We start from the raw sequence: 12351 nt of genomic DNA on the forward strand, positions 1-12351 counted from the left end.
CTCTTCCTCCCTTATAGTTGGAAGAGATGGCATTTTTTCTAAAGCCCATGAATACTTTGTATCCAATTCAGTACACTTACAAGAACTCTTAAGATGATGAAACTGACATCCTACCTCAGTTTTTCGCACTGGTTTGTAATCTCATGAGGGCAATCCCTCTCAGTCATGTTAGTACCATTCAGAACTGTGGTCTCAAACCTGGCTGCTCATCAGAGTTGCTTGGGGTGTTTACTAAAAATATTTCACTCACTCCAGTGATTCCGATTGCTGGGAACTGAATTAGGACTTAACACTTTAGTTTTAACAGTATGCTAAGTGATTTTGATGCAAAGGTTTAGGTAACAACTCCCAAGGGCCTGGGAAAACATAGTAGGTGTTAAGTGTTCCCTGCAGGGCTCGAAATGTATATGCAGAGTAAACAAATGGTGTGTGGGAAGGCTCGGTTGAACTAGGGTCTGTGAACCTATGCATCTAACATTTTGAAAGGAAATAGTGCAGCAGTGTTAGCAATACAAAAGATAAATATTTATTCAGAACAAAACTTTAAACAATCGACTTTACATTCTAAGCCACAAGGAAATAGCAAAACATAAAGGAAAGACAAAAACTAAAAGAAAAGCAGTGTACTGTCTTTTCTACTTTAACCTGATAACACTTAGTAGACCCAATGCCCTCTAGCTTGGCCTATTTCGCAAGTACATTTTAGAGTTAACAGCTCCCTTGGAATTCCGTTTTTCTCCTGAGAGTCTGCAGGTTGCAGATGAGCTCCAGTCAGCTGCTTCTCTGGGGACGCTAGCTAGTGAGGCTAAGATGCAAATGTAAACCTTTCTTTACTCAGGAGCACGTCTATTTCTCACTGATGGCAATGAACAGGGAAGGGGAAGGCCACAAAGGAGCAGGGCCACTTTAATCCAAATATGGTACCCCAGGGGGCAAGGAGTACACCCTGATTATGTTCCTTTGTCCCTTCCGTATCTCCCAAGTATTCTGAAGCTCCTGCCAAATCTTCTGCTTCCTTCCCCAGATGATTTCTTAGCATTCCCCTGGGCTCATTATTCTGGAAAGAGCAGACTTTCTGGGCCCTCAAGTGTTGAGGAAAATGTTGTGAGGTGTGAGAGGTAGTGGAATGAGCACCGGGCTTGGGGTCAGGGAACTCTACTCTAGGCTAGCTCGGGCATCAGACAGCTATGTGATTTTGACCCAGTCATTTAACCTCTCTGGTCCTGTTTCATCTGTTGGAAAACCAGTGGATTGGTCTAGACCAATTTTTAGGTCTTTTCCAGCAGGAAAATTCGAGATTCCATGATTCTGTGAAGAATGGTTTCTGAGCCACTTAAAGCGCTGTCACAAAGTCCATGCATTTTAATGCCATAAGAGAGGCCCTTGGCCACCATTCAGAGCTTATTGACTCAGGTTACATACACTTCTAACAACACTGGTTTCACAAATTCTCAGACCACATAGATTAGAAGCAGCAAATTAAAAGGGGACGGGATGAGCTGCAAAAGATAGACACCCTGACAGAAGCCAGGGTCAACAATGTTCTCAATTCAACAAACATTGATGGAGTGCCAACCATGTGCCGGGCCCCTACCTAGCACTGGGGCATAAAGATGAGCAAGGCAGCTGGAAGAATGAAAATCCGGGGAGAAGACAAGGGGTGGGGAGTAAAAAGTACCAGAAAAAAAAATCTCCAAATACAAAAATGAAAATAAATTTTAAAAAAGGGAGGGGAGACATATCTGCACACTACAGTTCTCGGTCGGTAGTCGTTACTGATGACAGAGTCACCAAATTCAGGAAAGGCTGAAATGGAGTAAACTCAGTTTAGGAAGGCAAAGTGAGATGTCTCTTGTAGTTTTAAGAAGATCTCCTTCAAAAACGATAAAAAATGGTTTAAAAAAAAGTTTTGGCACTTAAGAGGGGTAAGCTGGCTCTGTGTTCACCCTGGCAGGCAGGCGGGTGTTCAGTGCCCGGCCACGCCGGTTAGCTGAGCTGCCACGGAATTGTGAACCGCTTTGGGACACTGGGCAAAGGCGTGTCCTCGTTTGCCACAGAGGTTACACACGATGCCCTTCCGGCAGTAAGGGCTCAGGTGCCCTTCCTCCCCGCACCTGAAGCACCTGTCCTGTGTGCAGCTGCCACTCATGTGGGTCCGGGAACCACATTTAAAGCACGTCTTGGGCTGCCCCTTGTACCAGCTGTAGCCCCTCTCGGCCCCCAGGAAGAAGGCCCCCGGCAGGTGCCTGACCCCGCCCTCCCCCTGGCGCAGCTCGATCTCGCACTTGTACTCCCCGGTCCAGATCCCAAACCTGTCGGTCACTTTCACCGGCACGGCCAACACATCGCAGTGGCGCTTGAGCCAGGTCACGATGTCCTCCACGTCCACCGTCTCGTTCCGGAAGAGGATGAAGAGCGTCTTCAAGCTGGACTTGCTCCGCCCCAGCACCACAAAGTTCTCCCAGCAGTCCTCCTGCTCGCGCTTCTCCTCGTAGACGCGTAAGAATAGGGCCAGCTTCTCCGCCGAGCGGAAGCTCACGTCGAACTCCCGGCTGCCAGGGATCTGAATGACCGCATAGATGTCGCTCGGGTCCATGCCGATGGAGCGCAGGATGAGCGCGCCCACCACGAAGTCCCGGGTTGGGCAGGCGCCCTCGTCTCCCTGGAAACAGATGCGCACGAGGAAGCGGCCCTTGCCCGGGCCCGCCGCGGGGCCAGCCGCCGTCGCCTGCTCGTCCTGTGGGGGCCGCTCGGCCGCGTCTTCAGCCGCGTCGGGCTTGGCCGGGACCGCCATGGCCGCCGCTTCGGCCTTCTTCCTCCTGCCTGCCTCGGCTGCGCCCTTCTTCTTGCGGGCGTCCGTTGCCTCGCCGGCCGGCTCTTTCCGACGGCCCTTCGGGTCCCCCCGGCCGGCCGGGGGGAAGTCACCGAGGCCCGGCGCCGCCAGGCCCGTGGGGGCGCTGAGCCCGCCGCGCGCGCCGTTACCGCCCTCCTCCTCCCGCCGCGGAGGCCGCGACTCGCGGAACTCGCCCTTCTTCTCGGCCAGGTTCTTTACCACCTGGGCCCAGCCCATCTTCTCGCGGCCGCCCTCGGCCTCCTCGGCCCGGGCAGCCGGGCGCGCAAGAGACAGGAGCTGCGTCCGCCCCCGCTTCCTCTCCTCCTCCGCGCCGCCGCCGGTGGCCATTTTACCTCCTTCCCAGCATCCTCCACTCGCTCCCGCAGCCAAAGGGCGCCCATGGCGCGCGCCCGCCCGCCCGGGGCTGTGGGGGTTTGGGCTTTTTTTTTTTTTTTTTTTTTTTTGAAATTCGACGCTTCTCTCCCCCGCCCCGCTAAGGTATTTACTTGCGGCGCTCGGCGGTCAGCGGCCGCGGGCCGGGAACCCCCTGGTAACGGCCTGGCCGCGTTTCCGTTAGTGCTCGCTCCAACCCTACCTCCTCGGCACCGAAGTGGGATGCGGAGCTTGGAGCGCGTCCCTGTCCCTCGCGAGGGTTTGGCAGCCTTGGGCCTCGCTCTCGAGGATTTGGTATTTCGCAAGCGGTCCTCGATGATTTCATTCAAGCAGTTTTACTAACGGCCCACAGCCCGAAGGCGGGAGAGAGTTGAGGAAGATTTCGCCCATTTTGTTTTCATTTTTGTACCTTTTCTATTAAAAAAACAAAGACAAAACTTAGCCCTTCCTCCTCCCAAAGCAGATCGCAATGCATTATTTTTCCAATGTTGGATTATGGACATTTTCAAACATACAAAAAGTGGAAAGAATTTTGCAGTGAACATTTTAACTTTTAAACTATTTTATCTTTCATTAAAACTTTACCTTATCACACTACGCCTGTATCCATCACTCCTTATTTTTTGATACATTTCCAAGTAAGTCATACTGAATTATTTATTAAAAAGACCTCCATCATGTTCATGACGACAATTATATTCAGCGCTTAAGTGTTCGATACTGTTCTAAGCACACTGCAAGCTTTATCACATGGAATCTTCCAAAACAATGTTGTAATTATACCCATTTTACAGGAGGCAGGGGCTTGGAGATGGGAGTTAAATCACTTGGCCAAGTGGCAGAGTTAACAGGCAGCCTCCACGCGTAGGTGGCTTATACTTCTTCTACTTCTTTGCTTTGACATTTTGGATAAAGGACTCTTTGGATCAGACTCTCCAGGAAAGCCGTTCACACAGATTCCCTAACTAAAGTTAGCACTGGACACAATCCTTATTCCTCCCTCATCTGTCTCAACTGGTGCTTCAGAAGCATTGATAAAATTTGGGTAGTTGAGGGGGTGGGGTTAATACCACCTTTTGTCATCTTGTTTTCTTTACCATAGCTGCTTGTGTTTCAGGGTGCTCCAGTGATCTTTCTGGGTTTAGTGAAAGAAAAGGATTGTGGAGTCAGGGAGAACCTAGTTTGAATCTGACTGCTTCAGATCTCAGCTTTGTCACGTGGGGTCAATGACCTCAGTTTTCATAGCTCAATTTGCTCATCCATAACAAAGGAATATTAATATCTACTCTCAGAGGACGAATGTGGGGGTCCAAGGAGATAACCTGTGTCAAAGAGCTTAGTCCACAATAGGTTTCCAGGGAAGGTTATTCTTCCTTTCTGCCGGTGTTGGACTTTTTCCTATTTCTCTTGCAGTTCTGCTTAGCATCTGGGAGTCCCTGTGAGTTCTTAGGATCTTTCCCTTTACTCCGATTACAGTACTGGTTTCAGGAAGACAGCATCTCCAACTCTTGTGCTATTTGGACCTTCCGATTCCCTCCCTTTATAGCTCCCGACGTGCTCTCATCCATCCTTTCTCTGCCACACATCCCCAGGATCGTACTGGGATCATTAACCAGAAGCATCAAAGTCCTAGATTCACACATTCCACTCTTTTATTCCTTCTGCTTGCCTGCTCAGATCTTTCCATGGTGAGGGTATTTACATAGCCAAACAGAACCCATGTATTTTAAATAATCTCTTTTATTCCTCTCACCCTAACTCCCCACCCCAGGTAACTAGCACACAATCAAATATCTACAAGACAGGTACCTTAAATAAGAAAAAGTGCTGGGAGAACTGGAGGACACATATTCTACCTGAAGGGGCAGCTGCTAGTCAACTCCAGCTAATTATCGTTCCCACTGTGGCCAGATTTTCCTGTTTTTAAAGTGAAGCCTAACTCTAGTTGCTTTTTTTTTAAAATGGGAAACATTCTTCCTTCTCCTTCTTCGAGGTTGTCTCAGCTATATTTGGATCCTCTGTATAAATTTTAGAACCAGCTTACTAAATTCCAGGAAACCACTTTTGGGGATTTTAATTGGGTTTTCATTGCATTTATACAGAATTGCCATATTGTAATGCTGACTCTCCCCATCAGTGACCCTCCTGGATTTCTCATTTATGTAAGTGTTATTTTATGAATTTCAATAACATTTTAGTTTTCTTCCTAAAGAGTTTGTATAATTTTGGGGGGGATTTATTCCAAGGTGCCTTGGTTGCTGTTGTAAATGGTATCTTTAGAAATCACATATTTGTTTTCAGTATTTAAAGGAAACACAATTGAATTATTGAACTCATATCTAACAACAATGCTGAAATCTTTTAAGATTTCCAATGGCTTTTGGAATCAACTTGCTTTTCTATGTTGACAATCATATTGTCTGCACATAACGAAGGTTGTTTTCTTTTTCTGTTTAGATCTTACACTTTTTCTTGTCTTACTGCGCTAGACAGGACCCCTCATGTAACCAACATATATTAGGCATTTTTGTTTTGTTTCTGACTATTAAAATATCTGTTTGTATTTTGAAAAGGTTTGATCTGTGGACTGGGGTCTGGCTCCATCTCAATTTTACTAACCATATTTTCTTCTATTATAAGTTTTTGTTGGTATGGGTATGGCCATTGTTTCCATCAATGCCATTTTTCTCAAGTCAACTTTTGCAGATCCAGGTTTTCTATATTCTCTTTTTACTTTTATTTCTTGTTGATGATCACCTATCAGCACTGTGAATTGGATAAAAGACTGAACATTTATATTTATTTCTCACTGAATTTATTCGAAAATTGTCAGCCATTCTCCTCAGCAGTGCTCCAGCAGTCACCTTGGTCTATTGTAGAGATCACTAAACCAGGAGCTGCGGGGCCAGGCAGGTATCCTGTGAGCAAAGCAGTGCAGATGGGCACCGAAGCCATCTGAAGATGGCAGCCTTTACTCATTTCTGGCAGATTATCACCACAGAGGGTTATCAGAACTGGTCAGTTTGGCATCTCAGTCTGGGTTCTTATGGACAGAGTTTTGGAATTTGCACTATTTTTAAAAAGCTAGTTGGGAAAAAAAAAAAGCTAGTTGGGAGACTGGGGAGGAGGCATGATTTGAGGTGGACTTTGAAAGAACAGGTTCTGAAGAGCAAGAGAGAAAAAAAGTCTGTGGGTTAGAATTATTGTTCCTATTCACAGATGAGGAAATTAGGCTCGATCATGGAAGTGAGTTGCCCAGTGTCACAAAGCTTGTAGTAGCTTAGTGATTGTCAAAATCTGAAGCCCCATCAAGCCAACTCTAAAGCTTAAATGGTTAGCCACTTACGTGCTTCTGCCTCATGTCTGTGAAATGGAGATAAGCTACGTCAAAGTTACTGTGTACTGACAACTTACATTCATGGTTGTATTAGCACACAAGCTAGGCTCCTTATTTTTTTTTCCCAGATGCTGATTACACCTGTTTAATTAATTAACAATACAGCAATTTTAATAGGGTAACATGGTCCAGAGAAAACTGTTACATTATGCACTTGATACTTCATTAAAAATTTTTCCTTAAAATTAAAAGGTTTCATTATAACATATATGTTTCAAATGTACTTTATTAAATCATTGCTAATTAGAGCCTAAGCAATTATAAAGAAATTACACAATGATATTCAACCAGAAGTTATTTTTCTGGAGATATAGACATATTAATATACTTCTGTTGAAAAATTTTAATCTCCAGCAAAAATAACTGCATGTAGACATTATTCTGTTTTCTGGGAGAGATCTGGGAGGACAGTAAAGGGCTGGGTGTGTTTGTTTATAAGAATAGACCAGTAGCTGTTTCCATCAGGGAGGTGGTACTAATCAATATTGAGACAGATAAATTTCAGGTTAAAAATATTTGTTAAGATAGGTGATAATTGGGCTATTTTTATATTGACAACTGAGACAAAACTATAAACTGTCACTCAATGTTTAGGGACCCAGAACCAAGGAGGGCCTTATGGTGAGGTCGTCAGGTAAATAACTAGCACATACAAATCAAAGACAGTGTTCAGGACAACAGAGGCACACCCACTGCCTGATGGACAGGAGTCACCTGTTAACCTCATCACTTTACAGAGTCTGCCTAACACGAGAAAGTCCTCCAAGTTCTGATAGCCAGATACTGACAAGAAAGGCTGTTGAAACTTATTTAATTAGACACATTGAGGTACTACTGCTATTAGGAGTCTGTTTATAAAGATTTTCCATCATACATTATTACAATATTTTTTCAGGTAAAAAACTTTGTTTCAACTGTTACAGTCATAAAAGTATTTCCCCTGGGATTTCCTCCACATAGGGAAGTTATCCATATAATTTTTTTTTTTTTTTTTTTTTTTTTGCGGTACGCGGGCCTCTCACTGCTGTGGCCTCTCCCGTTGTGGAGCACAGGCTCCAGACGCGCAGGCTCAGCGGCCATGGCTCACGGGCCCAGCCGCTCCGTGGCATGTGGGATCTTCCCAGACCGGGGCACGAACCCGTGTCCCCTGCATCGGCAGGCGGACTCTCAAACACTGCACCACCAGGGAAGCCCATATAATTATTTTTAAATAGTCTTCCTAACTTTGGGAAAACTTTGCCCTCCCTCCAACACACACACACACACACACACACACACACACACACACACACACACACACACACCGTGTGTGTCTTCTTCAGTTACTTTCATCAGTGTTTTGTAGTTTTCATTGTACAAATCTTTCACTTCTTTGGTTAAAATTTTTAAAAAATTTTATTGGCGTATAGTTGATTTACAATTTTGTGTTAGTTTCAGGTGTATAACAAAATGATTCAGTTATACATATACATATATTCATTCTTTTTCAGATTCTTTTCCCTTATAGGTTATTACAAAATATTGAGTATAGTTCCCTGTGCTATACAGTAGGTCCTTGTTGGTTATCTATTTTATATATAGTAGTGTGTATATGTTAATCCCATCCTCCTAATTTATCCCTCCCCACCTTTGGTAACCATAAATTCGTTTTCTATGTCTGTGGGTCTATTTCTGTTTTGTAAATAAGTTCATTTGTATCTTTTTTTTTTTTCAGATTCCACATATAAGTGATATCATATGATATTTGTCTTTCTCTGGCTGACTTACTTCACTTTGTATGATCATCTCTAGGTCCATCCATGGAAATGAGATCGTGAAATGGTCAGCCCATGCGCCCAGTAAAAATTCTAATACTACAGAAGAAGGTAGAGTGGATATTGGAGGCCATTAGCAGTCTTTACCACAATGGTGCTAGTCAGTCTTTAAAACGAAACAGTGAACTAGGCATTATTATGCCTATTTTACTGACAAATATATTGAGGTTCAGAGAAATGAAGCAACTTGCTTACGGGTGAGCTGGGATTGGAACCCTGACTCATGTTTGACTCACCATGTTCTACTCCCTCTCCAATGAAATTGTTCCTTTGTGAGTTTTGCTGCTTGTCTTTTGTTTCCTTCTCACTCGGTAGTACAATGTTAGTATGGATATCTACACTCTCTGGGCTGTGAGCCTTCCTCCAAATGCTTATTCTCTGGCATAATAATCATGTCCCAGAGGGAGAAGATAGTGGACTTGCAAAGGCTGGGTGCCGTGGGGCCACATGTGTGAGCTGTTACTTCAGTATTTGCAACAGATGTTGGAAAGCAAGTCTATAAACTGCAACCTCTTCATGAAAGAGCAGTGTAGCCAGCTGACCCAGGAGAAGGAGGCCAAGACCAAGAGAAGAAAGAGCCACTTGACTCTCAGGGTCTGGACCTGGATCAACATCAGCCTATTCCATGGGAATGAGAAGCCGGTAGAGTCCATGAAGGGGACATGATCAGAAGCCCAGTATTATGTCCACGTGGACAAACTCTTTGACATTTTTCTGAGGCCTGTCTTGGCATTGCGTGTGGCTGGTGCATGTGCATGGAGAGTGAGCTGGAACACAGGTACAAGAGCATCTACTGTGATATCATCAGGTTGTACTGGACTCTCAGCAGACCCTGCCAGCAAAGGTGCACCTTGTAGAGTATGACTTGGGGTCCAAACTGATAGTTTCCAAGATGCTCAACTGAAGATGCCAAATCTATCTCATCAGCATGCAAGCAAATCCTATCAGGCTATGCACATTGATTCTGGCTCTTTAGGACTACTTGACTAAGTTTGTCCTCCTATATCCTCTCACCACCAAGTGGGTCCAGGAGGACACCCTGTTGGACATCTTCACTGTGCTCAGGGAACCCAGAATCTTGCAGACTAGTATTGATGATATTTCTTCATCCAGATTGACAAGGGCTCACACAGATGTGGCCAAGCTGAAGATGGCCCATGAATATGACAGGGCTCTGTGGCTTGTAGATGCACCAGTCTGATCTCTGCCTCTCTCGTTACATGGCATTCTCACTGTGTCTGGGTCTCTTATCTTCTTATAAGGACATTAGTCATATTGCATTAAGGGCCCAGCCTTTTCCAGTATGACCTCGTCTTAACTAATTACATTTGTAACAACCCTAGTTCCAAATAAGGTCATATTCTGAAACTCTGGGAAGGACATGAACGTGGGGGGAACACCATTCAACCCAGTGCACTGTTGACTGCTTAGATGCAGAGCAGTGACACACAGCACTAGCCCCAGGGTCTGTAGTTTGTTCAGATGATGAAAAACTCAACTTACCACAAGGTTATCTGCCACAGTCCCCATGAAGCCATGTTTGTCTGCAAAGTCAAGCTTGGCCTGGCAACTCCAAGTCACCCCAGGAAGTTATGCTCACACTTAGGACTGGATAGGATTTGAAGAGGGAACAGAGACAACTGAAGAATAGCATCCATGTGCAACAAGAAGACAACAGAGAGATGAGACCGGGGAGTGAATTCAATGTTGTTCTTTCACAGGTAGTTTTTGGCCTGAAAGTACCAGAAAACTCAACTCACAATGGCACACTAAGTAAGGCGATTTGTTATTTAATCTCCACTATTTTCTAGATAAGTGACAGGATTGGTTAATTTAATGACTCAGCATTGCTATTAAGGAACAGGTTTCTTCAACTTTCTTCTTCCACTTCCAGGATGTCCTCTTCAGCTAACTGTCCTCACAGTCCCACAACTCCAGCAATGTCACACAGATATGATGATGTCTAGTAATAGACAAGAGAATGTTTTTCTGCAATGTCTTTTTATAAAAGTGTGATGACAGTCTTTCCCCAAAGTTGCTGAGTAGACTTCCCACCCTGTCTCCTTCGTCAGACTTTTATCCCATGCCTATGACCAAACCTGTAATGGCAAGGGAAATGGGCCCACCAAACCTAGCTCAGACCAATCATGACTACCAGAGCTGGAACTGGAGCTGGAACTGGGACTGGGGCTGGGACCTGCCTCCTCTAAAGCAAGTGAGCACCTGAACAAGATGAGGGTCCATTAGCTGGGATGAAGGGGAGGAATGGCTGTTGGGTAGACAACACCCCAGGTCTACCACATATTGCTACCTCCTATTATCGGTTTCCTGGCAGAGCTTCCCTGCTGCAGTGCTGTGGCTCTGCAAATGGGGTGCCTGACATAGTGATTCCCTCAGCCCTAGGGGCAGCTGGGAGGGTCTTGAATGGCCAGAGTATCCATGTTGATTGCTTTTGCCATAGCAGCCCCTTCTGTTGACCACAGTGTTCAGTGCTATTTATAACATTTTCCTATAATTTTTAAGAGGGGGAGAAGGTTGGGAGCTCTGGCCTTGTGTTCTATAGTAACATTCCACTATTGAAGTGGGAGTGCTTTCAAATTATTTGCTCCCTCCAATTTATTTTTTAAACTGGAATGCACTTTAAAATCTGTGCTCTATCTAGCAAATCTGGGGTGTGGAGAGAGAACTGGAGTGGGGTAAGGGTGGGACCTGGTACTGTAGTCCCAGAGTGAAAGTGGGGTATATGTTTGTACGGGTGGTGGTAGTAGTAAGCGGTCTTATTCCAGATTACTTTGAAGGTATTGCTGACAGATTTGGTTGTGGGATGAGGATGAGTCAAAAGATGAGTTAAGAATGACTGCGGGGGAATTCCCTGGAGGTCCAGGTCCAGTGGTTAGGGTTCCGTGCTGCAGGCAGCATGGTTGATCCCTGGTGGGGGGAAATAAGATCCCTCATGCCGTGTGGAGCGGGAGAGTGGGGGTGGAGAATGAAAAAGAATGACTCCGGAAAGAGAGTTGCCACTTTGAGTTGGGGAAGAATGCTTTTGGGGAAATATTCAGTGTCAGAGTTGCCTCTTAGGCACCCAAGTGGCGATGTTGAGTAGGCAGTTGGATGTATGTGTCTGGAATTCGATGGAGAGGCTAGAGAAGTGAGTCTGGGAGGCATCTAGAGTTGGCATCTGAAGTCACAAGACCGGAAGGGAGCACAAATGTAGTGAGAATGGACAGAGGAAAAGAGAGGGCTCGGTCTGAGTCCTGGGGCGACCTGGGAGTAAAGGGAAAAGAGGAGAAACCAGGAAAGGAGAAGAGAAGTAGGTAGGAAGCAACACAAGAGAGTGGTTTGCTGGACACCAGTTTAGAAAGCGTGTCAGGGAGGGAGTGATCCGTTGTGTCAGATGCTGCAGACAGGCTGAGTAAGATGAAGACTGAGCGGTGACCATGGGACTAGCAAAACGGAGGTCACTGGTAGCGTTGACAAGGGCAGTTCCAGAGGAGAGGTGGAGAGTGAAAGCCTGACTGAACAGGCGGAAAGGAATGGGAAACAGTAGGCAAACCTCTCTAGACGTTTTGCTGTAAAGTGAAGCAGAAACGGGAGGGTAGCTGGATGCTAAGTGGTCACTTTTTTTAACAGGAGAAATTAAAATATGTTGGTAGAGCGATGAGAATAATACAGAAGAAACGGTGATGGAGAAAACGGGGAGAATTGCCCGGGGAATATCGTAGAGAAAATGAGTGAGGACAGGATTCAGTGCACAATTGTAGGAATCGGTGTCAGTAGGCAGTTTACACAAAGTCTCAGGAGGGAGGCATGTAGGTGGGTAAATGAAGTGATGTGAAATTGTGAGTTTACCGAGCCCCATGATTTTCCTCGTAAAATAGGAAGCAACGTCATTAGCCAAGAGTAAGGATGGAGAA

General features: G+C 45.4%; 1 protein-coding gene across 1 annotated transcript; it reads right to left on the reverse strand.

The window, feature by feature from the left end:
* Positions 1-503: 503 nt before the first annotated feature.
* Positions 504-3542, reverse strand: ZCCHC3 (zinc finger CCHC-type containing 3). Its single transcript, XM_059036455.2, has one exon. The coding sequence runs from the start codon at positions 3179-3181 to the stop codon at positions 1967-1969; it is 1215 nt and encodes a 404-aa protein (XP_058892438.1). The 5' UTR covers positions 3182-3542; the 3' UTR covers positions 504-1966.
* Positions 3543-12351: the final 8809 nt, after the last annotated feature.

Source organism: Kogia breviceps, chromosome 14, assembly GCF_026419965.1.
Source record: "Kogia breviceps isolate mKogBre1 chromosome 14, mKogBre1 haplotype 1, whole genome shotgun sequence".
Taxonomy (NCBI): Eukaryota; Metazoa; Chordata; class Mammalia; order Artiodactyla; family Physeteridae; genus Kogia; species Kogia breviceps.